Source organism: Oryzias latipes, chromosome 12, assembly GCF_053564925.1.
Source record: "Oryzias latipes strain Hd-rR chromosome 12, Olatipes_Hd-rR_3.1".
NCBI lineage: Eukaryota > Metazoa > Chordata > Actinopteri > Beloniformes > Adrianichthyidae > Oryzias > Oryzias latipes.
Window position 1 is genome coordinate 10,456,178 of NC_136248.1, and position 17,855 is coordinate 10,474,032.

At 42.4% G+C, this 17,855-nt stretch overlaps 1 protein-coding gene across 2 annotated transcripts in view; it reads right to left on the reverse strand.

Annotated features, from left to right (window-relative positions):
• phf24 (PHD finger protein 24) overlaps positions 1 to 17,855 on the reverse strand; it is a 95,706-nt gene that overhangs the window by 1,980 nt on the left and 75,871 nt on the right. The window contains exons 6-8 of one of the 2 annotated variants that reach the window (XM_078956196.1): positions 11,255 to 11,418; positions 8,325 to 8,357; positions 4,345 to 4,422 (exon numbers count right to left, since the gene is read on the reverse strand). In XM_078956196.1, coding sequence (XP_078812322.1) covers positions 4,345 to 4,422; positions 8,325 to 8,357; positions 11,255 to 11,418 — 275 coding nt within the window. The remainder of the gene's footprint in view (positions 1 to 4,344; positions 4,423 to 8,324; positions 8,358 to 11,254; positions 11,419 to 17,855) is intronic. The other variant, XM_078956197.1, reaches the window with a different exon arrangement.

Genomic DNA, 17,855 nt, shown 5'->3' on the forward strand with positions numbered 1-17,855 from the left:
GGCGGATTTGATAGTGACGTATGGATGGCGTCTATTTGTTCCAACAGTTTAAAATTTGAACCTTTTAAAACCTCTTAATCCCAAGTAACTGTCATGGGGCCTCTGTCAGACTCCTCCCCCTCCAGCTCTGCTCTGCTCCTGATCACCGCCAGCTGTCGTCACTCAGCTCATCAACCTCTGCTGCTCAAAAGGAGACCCAGCTCCAGTATTCAACGCCGGTTCGTTGCCCCTTATGGTGACGAAGCCTGGTCTTGTCATGCTATGGTTGAATATTGTCTTTCTCTCGTTCTGGCTCTAACCATATTCTCCTGCCTCAGGAAAACCACTTCACGAGTGACATCAGTTGGAATCCTCTGCCAAGCCTCTTGGAAAACCTGAAGACCTCTCGGCCTACGCTTACCGCGCTAACACCTCCAGCCACACCACAAACCACTGTCCAGCCCGGACCTCTTCTAATCAAAGCCTAAACCATCCTGGAAGAAATAAATCATTTCTTACCTGCCACTTACCTGTCTTTATTCTGGGTTCCAGCATCTGGGTTCGCCATGCTCTGAGAATCATGACAGAACCAACTGGCCAAACTCCGGACCCAGCTCACCCAGAAGGACTTTGTTTCGCCCTAAACCAACAAGGCATCGCCCTGGGTCGTCAAGCCGACGCTCTGTCCCAAATAGGGTCCGCCCAACAGGAACTTTTTCGACGTCTAGACGGGCTAACGCAAACATTAATGGATGTTACAGGGCAAATGGCTACCCCTGTTACTACGGCTACCCTTCCTGCTTCCAGCAACGTCACCACTTCCGCTTCTGCCTCGACTCCGGAAAACATCCGCCTACAACCAGAGCCGTTCTTCGGCGATGTCGAAGCATGTGGCGTCTTTCTGCTTCAGTGTCGTCTCCTGTTCCAACAAACTCCGAGGTATTACCACTCTGATCATTGCAAAATTACACAAATCATCAACTCTCTCCGCAGCAAAGCACTACAATGGGTCCAGGCATTCCTGGCGATCAACCCAATATCCCACCTAACTTTCCAAAGTTTCATTGAAGAATTCCAGCTAGTGTTTGATCAGCCAAAGAGACAGGAGGAAGCCACCCGTAAGCTATTGGCTCTCAAGTAACGTAACCGGTCTGTGAGTGACCATGTTATTGATTTCAGGATCCTGGTGGTGGAAGCAGGTTGGTCAGATCCCGCGTTATGGGGGGTCTTTTACCAATCCTTCAGCGAAACAATCAAAGACCACCTATGTGCGCAAACAGAGACCCACACTTTTTAGGAGCTCGTCACTGCATCCCTACGTTCAGACACCCGTTTACGGGAGTGGCAACATGAAAGGCCTTCTCATCCCCGCAAAAGCCCAGGGTACGGCGAAGCAATCTTCACCCGCTCCTCCGTCTGAAAACCCCTATAGTCAACCGGATGAGCCCATGCAGATTGGGCACTCCAAACTTTCCTCGGAAGAGTGGCAGAGACGTCGAGTTGAAGGTGCGTGTTTTTATTGTGGCAAACCAGGACACCAAGTAAATAAATGCAGCGTACGTTTAAACTCTGGAGCCCCCCGCTAGAAGACAAGCCACGGGCGGGTGATTTCTCCTCTTGTACTAAGTATTTCCTCTTCATCCCTGTCAAGCTTTGCCATCCATCTGAGATCATGGACTTACAGGCTTTAATCGCCTCTGGAGCTGAACAGAGTCTTATTGACCACAGTATTGTTTCTCGTCTGTCACTGCCCACCGAAAGACTTCAAGCCCCTGTTAAAGCTGCTAGGTTGGGTGGTCAGCATATGCCCTTGATTACGCACTGTACCGAACCCGTTCTGCTTATTACCTCCGGCAACCATGGAGAGTTCACCCGGTTTTTTGTCACCCACTCTCCTCAAAACATCATTGTGTTAGGGTTTTCTTGGTTTCAGTGCCATAATCCTTAGTTCGATTGGGTTCGTCACCGCCTTACTGATTGGAGTGATTTCTGCCTCGCTAACTGTTTACAATCCGCTGTTCTGTCCATTAAGGCCTCCACCGTTAACACTCTTGAAAAGATTGACCTCTCTAACATGCCGAAATGCTATCATGATTTACGTACGGTCTTTAGTAAATCTAAAGCCAGTTCGCTACCTCCTCACAGACCGTATGATTGTTCCATCAATCTATTGGATGGAGCTTCTCTTCCTAAGGGAAGACTATTCAATCTCTCAGGTCCCGAGAAAGCAGCTATGGAGAGTTACATCCATGAGGCACTTTTTTCGGGACACATCCACCCCTCGTCGTCCCCAGTAGGCATCGGTTTCTTCTTTGTCCAAAAGAAAGATAAAACTCTGAGACCTTGTATTGACTACCGTGAACTTAATCAAATTACCATTATCCATTATTATCATTATTTCTTCGCGGCAGTGTAGACGCTACTTGGCGTCTATCTTCTTCGCTGGTATGTGTTGTTAGCAAGGCAGTTTTGTGTTTGAGCGCCCCCAAGTGGTGTTTTACTGTAACTTCAGAAGCTCCAGACACGTGTGCAAAAGCGCCATTCTCATTGGTCGAATAGATTTTGACGCGAGGCGTCAAAAAAAAAAAACGAACCCGAGGCGTTTTTTTTTTTTGATGCTTTGACGCGTGGCGTTTTTTCGCGTCGGTGTGCACACTCTCATTGGTGCCCTTTGTTTAGTCACGAGGCGTTAAACGTCGGCGAAAATCGCCGGGGAAATTTGTCCCGGTGTGAACAGGCCTTTAGGCCGCATTTACACTGCATGGTTCAAGTGACCCAATTCCAATTTTTTTTCCTCTCGTGTGGCACAGATCGGATATGACCGGTGAACGTGTAAGCAGGACAAAAGTGCATGGATTCCGATTTTCTCAGATTGGATACAGGCCTCATTCATATGTGGAAATAAATTGGATACGAATCGGATACGTGCATTTGCGTGTGCCATATAAGCAGAAAAATCGGATATGCTGCTACGTTACGGAGTCCTCAGAACGTCTACATTTGATGGTTTCAGCATAGTATAGTGTAAATGCAAAAATCGGATACGGGTCACTTTTAAAAGATGATGTAAGCAGGTAGTCAAAAAAATCGGATATAAATCCGATTTGGGCATCAAGACCTGCAGTGTAAATTCAGCCTTACATAAAGGCTATATCACACTGTCGCTGCAAACAATCTGAGCATTATCCACAGATGAAAACTGGTCGTTCTGGACGTTCTAAAAGAACCAGTCTCTGTTCTTTTAGAGGAAACCGTTTTTATAACTGTTCCGGGGAACTGAGCAGCACACCCTGATCGTGCGCTCACACACACACTCTGGCGCTGCCACTCTCCGCCCCCCTCTCCTTCCTAAACGCGCGCGAGTGCAGACACCATTGAGTGTCTCAGCGGAAACTCGCAGTTAACATTAGTTCCGTCTCAGCGCAATACATTTGGGGGGAAATCATAAACAAAGAAAGAAACCGAAACGGTACAAAAGTGATCCGAACCGAAATTGCCGTACCGAAACGGTTCGGTCCAACTAAGTGTACCGTTACACCCCTAGTCTATACCCAGTGGGGGTCTCCTGCTTCCCCATCTGTCTTGTCCATATGGTTGGTCAGGTTTCCCGCAGGGTGGTGTCTGGTGCCACATAGAAGGTGGGTTGCGGGCCAAGTATGGTGGGCACAGCTGCGACTGGACCCTTCTTCTGGATCTCCCAAGCTGTGGCGGGAGTCTATCCGTCCGTCCATTATCCCCCTGGCGGGCTGCCTTGCCTGACACTTAGCAGGTCACTTAAAACTGGTGCAGATCAGAGGAATCGACTTTTTAATTAAAACAAAGCATTGCGAGGGCCCACGGTGGGTGCTGACCATGGTGCGGATGCAATGGGATTTCTGCTCAGTGCTCTGAAGGTCAAACTGAACAAATTCAATGAAGCATGGTTTTAACGTGGTTCCTTCATAATGCATTTGTGAAAATTTCACATAGCTAAAAACCCGCCTTCCGCGCGGAGCAGGGCACCGCCAGCAAAACATTTTAAACTGCTCAAAACCAAATTCATCTACAGACTCGTAAGCCAAAACCCTCTAGCGACGTCTGCGCACATTGACGAAGGACGAACACAAGAAATACCTATGATTTACGTATATCATGCATGTGATATACGGATGCCCCGATTTTACGTAGCGGCAATGTGACATGGCCTTAAACTAATATTATGACCCAAGTTCTCCCCGTAGCTGTTTCAGCATCTATTTTTGCTGGTTTGAAACGTCTCCAATACAGATGTTTAAAACTGCAACATTCGAACAGGAAGGATTTCTACAAAAAACAGTTTTTTGTTTTTGTTTCCAATAGTTGTGACCACATACACTCACAACTAACCTGCTTTCATCGGCTTTGCTCCTTTCACTTCCAGAGCTGGCTGGGCTGTTCTCACAAATGGGGCCAACGTGACTTATACTGTGGGGGAAAAAAACATATATATATATATACATATGTTATAGATAAATTAAACATATACGCAATTTAAAAAAGAGACAAATAACTTATATAAATAAAAATTGGGGGAAATTATCTAACATTGAACAAACATTTAATTTCCATCCATCCATCCATCCATCTTATTCCGCTTATCCGGAACCGGGTCGCGGGGGCAGCAGTCTGAGCAGAGATGCCCAGACTTCCCTCGCCCCAGCCACTTCCTCCAGCTCCTCTGGGGGGACCCCGAGGCATTCCCGAGCCACCTCAACTGGCTCCTTTCGATGTGAAGGAGAAGCGTCTCTCCGCGGGTGGCCGAGCTTCTCACCCTATCTCTAAGGGAGCGCCCCGCCACCTCGGATTTAGCGATTTAGCGGTGCTGACCCTCATCCCAGCCGCTTCACACTCAGCCGCAAACCGCCCCAATGCACCCTGGAGGTCCTGGCGCGATGAAGCCACCAGGACAACATCATCTGCAAAAAGCAGAGAGGAAATCCTGTGGTCCCCAAACCAGATCCCCTCCGGCCCCTGGCTGCGCCTAGAAATTCTGTCCATAAAAACTATGAACAGAACCGGTGATAAAGGGCAGCCCTGCCGGAGTCCAACGTGGACCGGGAACAGGTCTGACTTACTGCCGGCTATGCGAACCAAGCTCCTACTCTGGTCATACAGAGACCGGACAGCCCTCAGTAAGGCTGAAATTAAGTTTATTTCATCAACTTAATTATGTTTGAAATTTGTTTCATCATACTGTTTCTTAGCAAATATTCATACCCAAAGTTGTTGGTCTGGTATACAAGAACAAAACTTGTTTAACTGTGTTCTTTCTAAATATTCCACTTTTCATTTTCCTCTTTAGCTCTAACTCCCAGGTTTCAGGATTCACAAGCTGTTCAAAATAGTTAAGCTCGTGTTTTTCTGAATCTTTCATTCTTTAAGTGTTTTTATTGTATTATTCTTCTGAGTGACTGGTCATATTTCAAGGTATAACTCTTTGTTAAACATTCCCTTCTCTGCTTCTGTGCCGGTCCCAAGCCCGGATAAATTGAGAGGGTTGCGTCAAGAAGGGCATCCGGCGTAAAACATTGCCAAGTTAACCATGCGACTCATCCTCGACTGAGAGGTTGTTTCGCTGTGGCGACCCCTGATGGGGAAAGCCGATAGTGAAAGAAGAAGAACTCTTAGTTAAACAGCTTTAAAAAAACTCATTAAATAGCTTTAAAGAAAAAAACTGATCAAGCCCCATAACAACCACACATGTTTCTGTATATTTTAGCCCACTTTCCATCACAGTGCTCTGTTCCCCAGCGTTCCTTAGCAGACCTTGATTGGCTGGGCGACATCTGAGTCGGCATGACTTGTGTTTCACTGTCTCTCATGTGTTACGAGGTAGGCAGTAGCGTTAAGGGCCTTGCCCAAGTACTGAGCCCTCCAGGTGCCAGTGGTTAAAAAGAAAAAAAAAAAATCTGATAAACTGTGTGCACAGTTTACTAATACATCTGCACGGATTAGAAAATGGTGCAAGTCCGGCTGCTCTGAGCACAGGAGCCAGACTCCAAGCCTCTGTTTGTAGGCAGGGAGGATGCTTTGTTACAGTGTGCAAGAAATGGAGGAGGCTTGGATGGACCGTAGTCCGTTTGAGTTTTCTTCGTGAGCGAGCTGCCGGACTCAGAAGAACCGTGTCTCCCAGGAGATTTGTATCTCCAGACAGAGGACGGGCTTTGGGCGGGTGGAAGCAGCTTTTGAATGAGCAGTCCTGAGAAACCGTGCAAACAATCATGTGAATTTGTTACCAGTCGGGTCCAGACAAAATTGTTAGGTACAAGGCTTGAAATTGATCGGTAGAGATTGATCAGGGTAGTAAAACACAAAACCATGACATGCACGAAACCTTCAAAATAAAACAGGAAGCAGAACTCAAATCATGACACAAACAAAATGGAAGAAACACCTAAGGCAAAAAACCCTAACCATGACAAAAATAAAGCCTGATGTTATTCCAGTGTAAGTTATTTCATGGCTAAATGTTGTTAGCATGGCTAAATGTTGTTAGCACGTATTAACCTAATCCTAACCCTTCTTCCAGGTCAGTTCGGCCAAGTATGAAGCACTGGCCGCACAGAATTAAAAAAAACTACACATAAGACAATATATAACTATATATAAGACCACCGAACACAACCTGCATGTTGTATATATGTATATATATATATATATATATATATATATATATATATATTCTAACAGAACCTTGTTCTCACATCTAGTCCATTTGCAGGGTGTATGTAAGATGCTGGCAGGGAAAGCATACATGGAGCACCACAATCAAGAGGCTGGGATAATATGCAGGAACATGTGTGCAGAATATGGACTGGAAACCCCAAGGTCAAAATGGGAAACACCTCCGAAGGTAGTAGAAAATGAGAGGGCAAAGATCCTGTGGGACTTCCAGATCCAGACTGATAGGCGAACCAACCAGACATTGTAGTGGTGGACAAAGAACAGAGGAAAGCCGTTGTGGTGGATGTGGCAGTGCCAAGCGATGGGAACATCAGGAAGAAGGAACATGAGAAACTGGAGAAATACCAGGGACTCAGAAAAAAACTGGAGAAAGGCTGGAAAGTGAAGGTGACAGTGGTGCCTGTGGTAATTGGAGCACTCGGGGCAGTTACCCCCAAGCTGGAGGAGTGGCTACAGCACATACCTGGAGAGACCTCAGACCTCTCAGTCCAGAAAAGCTACTGCGCAGGACCCTCAAGCTCCCAGGCCTCTGGTAGAGGACCCGAGCTTGGAGGAGAAACCACCCACGGAGGGTGAGAGGGGCGTTATATATATATATATATATATATATATATATATATATATATATATATATATATATATATATATATATATATATATATATATATATATATATATATATATATATATATATATATATATATATATATATATATATATACATGGGCTCAGGTCCAGTGACTGTGGAGGCCAAGTCATCTGGCCATCCTTCTCCTTCTTAGTCAAATAGCCCTTACGCAGCCAGGAGGTGTGTTTGGGGTCATTGTCCTGTTGAAAATTAAATGATGGTCCAACTAAACGCAAACTGGATAGAATAGCATTGCAAGATGCTGTGGTAGCCATGCTGGTTCACTATGCCTTCAATATTGAATAAATCCCAAACAGTGTCACCAGCAAAACACCCCCACACCATAACACCTCCTCCTCCATGGTTCAATGTGGGAACCAGGCACGCAGAGTCCATCCATTCACCTTTTCTATTCAAGAGAATGCCAAGAGTGTGCAAAGCAGTAAACAAATCAAAAGGTGACTACTATGAAGAACCTACAATATTACATATTTTCAGTTGTTTCACTTTTTTATGCATATAATTCCACATATGTTAATTCAGTTTTGATGCCTTTAGTGTGACTCTACAATTTTCATAGTCATGAAAATAAAGAATACTCTTTATATATTTATATATATATATGTGCAATTGTGATTCTTGCCGTATTCACTGTTTGGTGTGGACTTCAGACACATAATCATTTCTCCAACACATCCTTGAGTTACAAAAGGCCATTAAAGACAACAGACTTTCTTTTGATCCCAATAATTAGAGGCTACCTTTTATCCTTTTGAAGGCCCTGCATAACAAGACCAACAAATGTGGAAAGCTAACACTCTGCTCATTAAACTTCATTCTAGACTGCATGCATCTTTGTTTGATTTATGTGCTGAATGACTGTCAGCTCTCAGATGAGCTGCCTCTTTACCTCTCCTTTTCAAATTGAACTCAAGGGCTTGCCTGGGAACACATCAGAGGGGCTGCAGGCTGTTCAAGTGAGGATAAAGACCATGCAATGCTGAGTCACACTCACCCACAATTCATAGGGGAGCAGAATCCCATGAGTCTGTGGGGGATAGGTGAGAAGTATGGAATGGTACACTTTGACAGAAAGTGGGCATGGCAAACACAAGACAGAAGTTGACTGTATAAGAGAACTGGACTGACAGACTCATCCCTCTGGCGTTCTAAACAGGAAGTATGTGGCTTCAAGATGCCAAAATTCTGTAGATTCTATAGAAATATAAACAGCAATTACCTAGTTATTATATCTGTCAGAATAACCATCCTTGCTCTGCTATCTTTTTAAACATGTTCTTGATAAAAGGTTTTTTCACTTTTTTTGTAGTACAAGTTATTCAAGTAAACTGGCCAATCAGATGCCTCAAAAGTATGTGGTCTCAATGTTGAATGTTCAAAATGTTTGACAGACTCTTCCCCAGCCCACTTTCAGTGGTAGGCGGTGGACTTCCAACAAGCTAACGCCTAATTGGCGAGGGTAGTTGCAATACAAATTGTGACTCAGGTAGACCTGGAACCAATCACTGCTTTCTGACGATTTCTGGTTCCAACATTGCAACATCTGCATCGCAAAGAAATTGGAACTGAACTGATTTAATTTTGTTGGAACTGGAAGTAAGACAATTTCTATGGGTGACGTCACTCACTCAGTCCAGTTCTCAGAGTCAAGTCAGTGGGATATGATTGTAATTATATCAGTTATTAGCTCATTAGTCCAACAACAGTGCAATGGGAAAGAGTAGAGGAAGTTAACTGAGGTCAGAAGTGAGCATTTATGAGCAACAGTATTGGAGCAAAATCCCATGAATCTGTGGGAGTTAGAAAAGTAAGGAATGATACAAAAATCTATTTTGTGTCACCTTTGATCCAGTCTCATCACAAAGCTACACATATGTGGCAGTTTAACACAGACAGAAATACAGTGGCACACTTAACATTTTCAAAGAAATCTTATAGAGGAAAGTATAACTGGGCTTTTTAGGCCATTCAAAACAAAAGTTTGAGTGAGAAACTGATGCAGTGGTTTAAGAAGCTTTTTTTGTCGTTTTGATATTAAACCAAATCTTTATAGTGTTGCTCCACATCACAATTGAAAGAGCTTGTAGGCTGATGATGCATTTTCAAAGGTTAACACAAGCAAAAGTAGAGTAATGGCAATGTGGTACTGGTGCCTAAGCTTTGCAAACTTTTATGAAAGCAATCTAGGAAAAAAGCAATCTATGAAATCTTAAAACCATGGATTGTAATTCAGAAAGGAAGGTCCAAAACAAAAGCTCTGATCAGACAAACAGTGAGTTTTACCTTCTTTCCTTCCTTTTTATCATTTTGGAGCAAAGCATAATGTAAATAGTAAATAGGTGTTCACTTATATAGTGCTTTACAGTCACAGTCACATTCACCCATGCACACACATATTGACACACACATGGCGGCTTCGCTGCTGAACACTGGCGAGGGCTGTGTTGGGTGGCTGAAGATTTTGGAAAGGTGGCAACCTGTAGAGTGCCATTGAAAATGAAAGAACCATCAAATAAATGTGTAAAAATTGTTGAAAGCCAAGATGGGCTGCCATACACAATACAGGGGTGAAGCTAATAATTTGAGGGGCTCAAGATTTCAATTAAAAATGCTTTTGCCTTTTTCGCAATGCTAAAAGAAGCTTTTATTGATGACTTCTTAATCTTTCTCTGTAATGATACTAATATTGGGGGTTAAGTTGGGGACCAAAGCTTTATGCTGGGAAAGCACCAGTATCATACTCTGCAGTTGGCTTACATTGAATACGATGCCTATTTTATAAAATAAACTTCTCCTGTTTGGTCGTGCTGTTTGAACAATACTTTTTGTTGTTTAGAGTTTTCAACACTAAACTGAAAAAATGAATATAAATATTTTACGATATGATTGACCATATTCAGCAACATTAAAACTGTGCATTGAGGAAAATTGCTGCTGTGTGCTCTGTTCTACAAAGGACAGAAAAGGTGTGACAAACTGCATCTTAAAAAATACAGAAAGTACTGATATAATCAATTATCAGTGCATTCAGCATGGTTAAAAGATTCATATCTGTGAAAGCCACATGCTAAGCATTCAGAGAATAGCAAAAGCTAATTTAAATAGATGTTGCTTTAGCATTTGCTTATTTGTTTTTTTAATGTTTTTCTTTCTTTAAATAAGAAAGGCTTGTTTTTAGACAAATGTAATACAAAAAAAGACTATAGGATCATGGGAAAATGTGCCACTGCTGAGATAACCACGACACTGCAGGGCTTAATGCTCAATTCTGATTTTTTGAAAAAATTCACTTTTTTTGCAAGGCCATTTTGCTGGAAATTGTTTCAAAAACCACCCTGTTGCGATAAGAGCTCTCGAGTTTGACCTGAATAGAGCTGTCACCACAAATATTAATCAAATCGGTGACCACGCTTCCCTTCCACTGACTGGTCTCAGCAGCATCGTCCACCATGGTTGATGTTTATGTTCTCGTTCCCGCCTACTTCAACGCAGAATTATGGCGTTTGTAGCGTATCAATGACGTACGGGACGGATACATGTGGCCTGGCCGGTCAGACAGTGGTCGTATTTCAAAAGATTGGAAACGTATCGGATTCAGGACCACATACCCAAGTGGCCTGGGTCACATTTGAAAAGATCAGATCTGTGTCGTTCAGACTGTCGTGAAAAGATCAGATACAGGTTGCATAGGGGCAAAAAAATAGGAATTGGGTTGTTTCAGCCTGCAGTTTGAACGTAGCCTAAGCTTTAACAAGCTTAAAAATAGAGCTGTTGTAAGTATCTTAGAGAAAAAAAAGCCTATAAAAAGACAAAAATATTGTGCTGCTCAGCATCAATGATTTACAAAAAGCAAACCAACTGGTTTTGCATTCATTTGCTGAAATAAAAAGATCATGCAAAACTAATAATGTTTGGGATCCTTACCTCACGTTACAGGACTGAGGGTCTTTAAGCTCACTGAACCAGGACTGTTGGGCCTGACGGCATTCTGCTCTCGTGATCAAACCATCTTGGTCCTGATCCAGACCGAGGAAAACAGACCTGGCTTTATCTCTTTCCTTAGCAGTCAACAGACGAACGAGCGAGTTCTGGAAACAAAGAAAAACAAATGATTCACCACCGTGAAATCAGAGTTGGAGGCCTGTTTTCACTCCTGGTATGCCAATGACTTGTTCAAATCTTTTATCATTTTACTTTTTAATAAGACAGCCAGTCTGCGGGAGTTTTTCCTAAAAACATTTTTCCTGAATCACTTTCAATCAGGTTAACTGTGTAAATTGAACTGCACACACTGACAATGTAATTGGTTTACTGTTTATTGTACTTTCGGTGCCAAGAAGCACTTAAAAGTCTTAATTTTGTTTAAAAAAATGATAATGCGCCTTATAATCCAGAACACCATATATATCCCCTGTGCTATCTTAGATGATCCCACACTTACATTGATGTGTTCTCCCTACCATGACAAAGGTGGATAAAGGTGGAAAGATTTCATGTAATCCATGGACACCAGTGAAGATCAGAAATTATTGAAGAAAAAAGCTTCAGCACACTGTCTAATGGGTCTAGATGACCCAACTCCCAATGTTAAAGTGCCTAGGATAGCACAAGGGTTAAATATAGATTAATTCTGGTTGTTTTCACCAATGTTTACTCTTCTCAAAGCAATTTTGACAGGTACACCGCACTTAGTCAAAATGTTTGGATGGGTGTCATTATGAACGTTAATGCTTAATGGTTAATTGCAAGGAGCAATTAACCATCCTCAATGAACTACATTCAAAATTCACTTTTCAACGTTTATAAAACTTAAACTTAGTCCATCTTTATCTTCTGTCTTGTCTTCTGCTGTGCCTTCCCCCCTTTCTTTTCTTTTATTTTTTTTTTTGAACCGAACACCCCCCTAAAGGCCATATTGTGCATGTTGCACAGCATAGGGACTACAAGTCCAGTCTCTTGACGGGTTTGCTCATCCGTCCAGTATGGAAGCAATTCTGTAGCATTAATAAAAAGCAAAGTCAAAACCAGAAATGCTTTTTCATTTTCAAAATGAAGCTGCATTTTTTGACTCAAAAATAAAATGAAAAAGTAATCCACCAAAATGCTTTTTCTTTTCCTTCCTCAACACAGCTTATTCTGTCACTTAATTAAAATTAAAATTAAAATGGTATTTGACATTTCATTTTCAAGACGTTCTCTGGTAAATGTGTAGCATAATTCATTTAGAAATGTCTAATTTGACATTTAAAATGTATTAATAGAAATGCTTTTTAATTTTCAAAATGAAGCTGCATCAAATGACTCAAAATTAAAAAGAAAAAGCAATACTTCAAAATGCTTTTTCATTTCCTTCCTCAACACAGCTTATTCTGTCACTTAATTAAAATGATAAAGAAAATGGTATTTGACATTTCATTTTAAAAAAGGTCCACGGTAAATGTGTAGCAAAATTCATTTAGAAATGTCTAATTTGACAATTAAAATGGATTAACAGAAATGCTTTTTAATTTTCAAAATGAAGCTGCATTAAATGACTCAAAATTCAAATGAAAAAGCAATATTTCAAAATGCTTTTTCATTTTATACTTAAAATCGCTTATTCTGTGTCATAATTAAAACGAAAATGCAAAGAGGGGATTGCATTTGCATTTTAACATCCACCCTGGGAAACTTGGAGCAATATTCATTTCTTAAAAATATTAGCAGAGGGGAGGCGGGGCGATGACGTCACTGCTTTCTCCGTGTGTAAGGCCGCTGTCGCTGAGAGACCTGGTGTGTCTGTGTTCGCATTGAGATCACCTAAAACCGGGTCCTGTTCACAAACCGCTGGACCTGGACTGCTCAAACCTGGATTCCTGGATCTTAATGCGAGAAATGCAGCAGAATGTTCCTTTATCTCCCTCGCGAATCAGAAGCTGTGAATCGCAACCCAACTTCTTCAGCGTCGTCTGACCGCACGGATTTAAAAACATATGATCGAGCAGAGCAGGCCCTTAATAATAATCATGACAGTAATAAAAGCACATTATGAAGATAGTCTCCTGCAGCTTCGCGCTGAGTGAGTGTTTTTGGTCCAACCAGCAACGTTTAGCATGGAGAAATCTGCTGTCTGTTGATGGGGCTCCAGCTGTCATCAAACAGCAAATTCAGCGCGAAGCTGCAAATAAATGTGTAAATATGTGGGAATTGCATCAGTCTTTATTTTGATCTGGACACCACTGGAAACACAAATTCATATGATGGTTTCTCAGATCGCAGCAGCATTTCCGCCTTCAGCGATCATCGGGAGCTTCGCGCTCCGCTGTGCGAAGGCAGCTGGCGGTCCGAAGAACAAAAGCTTGTCCGCGGTGCGTCAGGAGGAGGACCGCAGAAGAAGGACATGCTGTTATGTAGTCCTGAGAAGCTGTGTAAAGTCATCAGACGTTCACAACCATCACAAAACCCTCTTCTCTGCCGCTAACACAGTCTGCTCCTGGTGCGTGTGTGTGTCAGCGGCCGTACACACAGAGAAAGCAGTGACGTCATCGCCCCGCCTCCCCTCTGCTAATGCTTTTTCGAAATGAATATTGCTACAAGTTTCCCAGGGTGGATGTTAAAATGCAAATGCAATCCCCTCTTTGCATTTTCGTTTTAATTATGACACAGAATAAGCGGTTTTAAGTATAAAATGATAAAGCATTTTGAAATATTGCTTTTTCATTTGAATTTTGAGTCATTTGATGCACTTACATTTTGAAAATTAAAAAGCATTTCTGTTAATCCATTTTAATTGTCAAATTAGACATTTCTAAATGAATTTTGCTACATATTTACCGTGGACCTTTTTTAAAATGAAATGTCAAATACCATTTTCTTTATCATTTTAATTAAGTGACAGAAAAAGCTGGGTTGAAGTATAAAATGATAAAGCACTTTGGTGGATTGCTTTTTCTTTTAAATTTTGAGTCAAAAAATTCAGCTTCATTTTGAAAATTAAAAAGCATTTCTATTAATCTATTTTAAACATCAAATTAAACATTTCTAAATCAATTATGCTACACATTTACCAGAGAACGTCTTGAAAATGAAATGTCAAATACCATTTTAATTTTAATTTTAATTAAGTGACAGAATAAGCTGTGTTGAGGAAGGAAAAGAAAAAGCATTTTGGTGGATTGCTTTTTCATTTTATTTTTGAGTCAAAAAATGCAGCTTCATTTTGAAAATGAAAAAGCATTTCTGGTTTTGACTTTGCTTTTTATTAATGCTACAGAATCGCTTCCATAGTCCAGAACGTGTGTACACAGTCTTTAAAGCAGCTTCTGGAGAACTTGCAGCCGTGATGACCTGAGGTTGAAGCTCAGTCTCTGAGGCAGGAGCAGTGGCTGAAGGAACGGGCTCCACCTCAGACGGCTCAGCTGAAGTAGGAAGAGCAGCAGTAACAACCTGCTGTGGGGTGTTGCTTCGAAGATGACGACGGTTACGGCGAAACATCACACCCTGTGGAGTTTCCAAGAGGTATGATCTGGGAGTTATACACTCCTTCGAGACGACTGCTGGAGTTGACCAGTTCTTTTCCTGATCCAGCTTGGTAATGTGCTAATGTGGTAATGTGGATGTGCTCCTCTCTGGCCGCTCCGAAGTCACAGTGCTCTGATAAAACTCTCTGCTTTCTCCCCTGTCCGGTTCACGCGCTGGTGAAAACACGCTCTTTCGTGGATCACATTCCGCCGCGGGAAAAAATAGTTGTCGAACTTTGCTAGGACGACCTCGATTTTGTCTCTGTCGCCCTCCTCGTTAAATGTAAACAACTTAAAAATATTCTCCGCTTCAGCGCCCATTGCATAGATGAGGCAGCTCACCTGCACTGTCCCCAGCGCTGTCTCCAGTCCGGCAATTCAGTCGGCTTATCAAAGGGAAAGTTGGCGGGCGGATTAAATTTAGCCATTTCGCTCAGTTCTTTGTCTTCTTACTCCGTATTCGACGTTGGTTCTGTCCAGGTCACTTCTGACACCATGTGGAATGACGAGTGGCAATAGTTTGGTGGTTAGCAGCAGACACTTTTATTAACACTCTCCAGACACGCACATCAAACTCGACTGCCCTAGATCGCACTGTCGTAAATCGCACTGTCACACAGTGTCGTGAACAAACAATTCTGAGCTGCATCATTTATTACATGACAATTACCATTTAAGGTATTAAGGACTCTGTCATGACAGCCATGCATGGCCAACCTCTGGGACTATATTTGTTGGGTCCATTTTACGGGTCATGGTATTTTCATGGTGGAGACCCAGATATCCCTGTACAAGTTTTAGTCAACTTTTATTAAATTCTGATTGACTTTGGTCACTTTCTTCCTCATCACCGAACACGCAGAGGTTAGCAGATGTACCGTATTGTCACGACTATAAGGTGCACTGAAAAGTCTTCCATTTTCTCCAGACAGTCTTTTTGAGGCTTTGCGCCTCATGTGTAATTGTGGGGCACAGAAGAAGGATGTGAACGAATCAGGGAAAGAAATATGAACCAGCTAAAGCGTGACTTCTGTTTAGCTTTTCGGAATATCTTTTCAGTGCCCCACATACCTCATAACCCTTATCACACTCAGTAAGGAGTCATCGGTGGGAAAGTTCATCCTCTCGCGTTTATAGCATTATAGCCCATATGCTTTGAACATGTACACAGCATAACAACATGATACTTGCTTCTCTTCACAGCTCCCTAACTCATGGTGTGGGAATCAACACTTCCCATGAGTCTTAATGGCCATAGGTGGGGCTAAGGTCCCGGTCCCCACAACATTCTTTACAAAATGGCTACACCTGGGGGGTATTCCAGAAAGAAGGTTATGCGAGTTACCACGGTAAGTTTGAGGCTAAGGAAACGGATAACCTCAGCTTTCGGTTCCAAAAAAAAAGGTACGTTTTAGGGTCTGTCAAGTTGCCATAGCAACTCATGCTCTGAACATAACCTGGTCTGGAGCAGGTTTAGTTGAAGGTTAGTTTGTTTTCAGGGAGGTGAAGCAGCATGGCGTGTCCATTTGAAGATGATTTAGTGGATGAAGAAGCTCAGATATTTCTTTTTCCACCGTGAGAGGGTGATAAGACCACGTATGGATGTTGGAAAGATAAACTTTTTTACTTTGATCTAACTTAATTATTTGCTTCAGTAAAGATAAATCAATTTTTAGTTAAGTTAGCTTAAAAATAACACGTAGTTATCAGACAGTTATTTTACTTTCATTTAAATTAATTAAATTAAGTAGATGTAAGTTTGGTGCTTCTGTTAGATCGGCACAGCAAGGGATTGTGGGATATCATTCCCTTTGCCTGTCTGGACGGATTTGGGTTTAAGTGTGGGTTTTTGTCCAAATGTGTTTAGTTGTTTAGCTGTTTTACTGTGCATTGCCGAGTTATTTTGTCCTACTATGTTTAATTCTTTCTGCACCATGAGTGAGAGGGAGGGACCGGATGATGAGTTTATTTACCACTCCTACTGGCCAGCAAAGTAATGTTAAAGTTTGAGAAATGATAAATGATATTATGTTTCATGTTCTGAATCCATTTTATCTCATTCATTTTATTGTTATAAAAATCAGAATATCTGCAGGGTCAAGCTTAGACATATGAGAGTTAAAGAAGTACAACTAATTAAGATGGAAAAACATTTCATTAGCCGCGGTTACATGGGCAGAATATCTTGATCGGATAAATGGTCGGGTTAAAATTCACCCGTGCACATGGGATCAGAAAACCTTTTTCCGATTAGAACAAACGTTCCCATGGCTCACACTTTCGGAATAAATCATTTGGGCATGCGCAGTAGAGTTGAAAACTCCCGGATGAGGAAATAGGTCCCGTTCTAAACAATCAGCTGCCACAGACATTTATTTTATGCAGCAACTCGGTAATATTCGAGACAATCTTCCAAACGTGCTTTTATTAATGTCATGAATAGTATGAAGCGCCTGTCCGCTCATCGTTTTATTTAATCCGTGTGATCAGTGCTGGAAGAAGGGTTAGGACAGGCTATAAACACAGGCTAACAACATTAGCCTGATGGACACAAAATCCTGAACCATGAAACCCTGCAATCTGCATCTTGGCTGCACGTAAATGTCTGGGAATAACATCAGTCTTTACACAACTGGAAACACAAATCCACGTGATTGTTTGAACAGTTTTCTAAGGACTGAGCGACATTTATTTCTGCTTCCCCAAACTCGCTGCCTGAGCTGGCGGCTCTCCTGAGTCCTGCAGCCGCTAACCCAGAGCGGCGGGACGGCTCGCAGTCTGAATTCTCCCACACATAACAAAGCAAAAAAAAAAAACGCACACTGAACAAGCATCCTCCTCCCCTCAGATACGGAGTTATTAATCCAGCTCCTCTGCTCACTCGGGTGCCAGTGGACCGAGTGAGCGTCGGGGGACACGAAGCGCTCCTCCTTCGCATCTCCCTCGCGAGGGGTGAAAGAGAGGGGAGAGGCAGCGGGGCGAGAGCGGAGCGGCGCTTTTCATGGGGCGTCCGCAGAGCAGCTGGT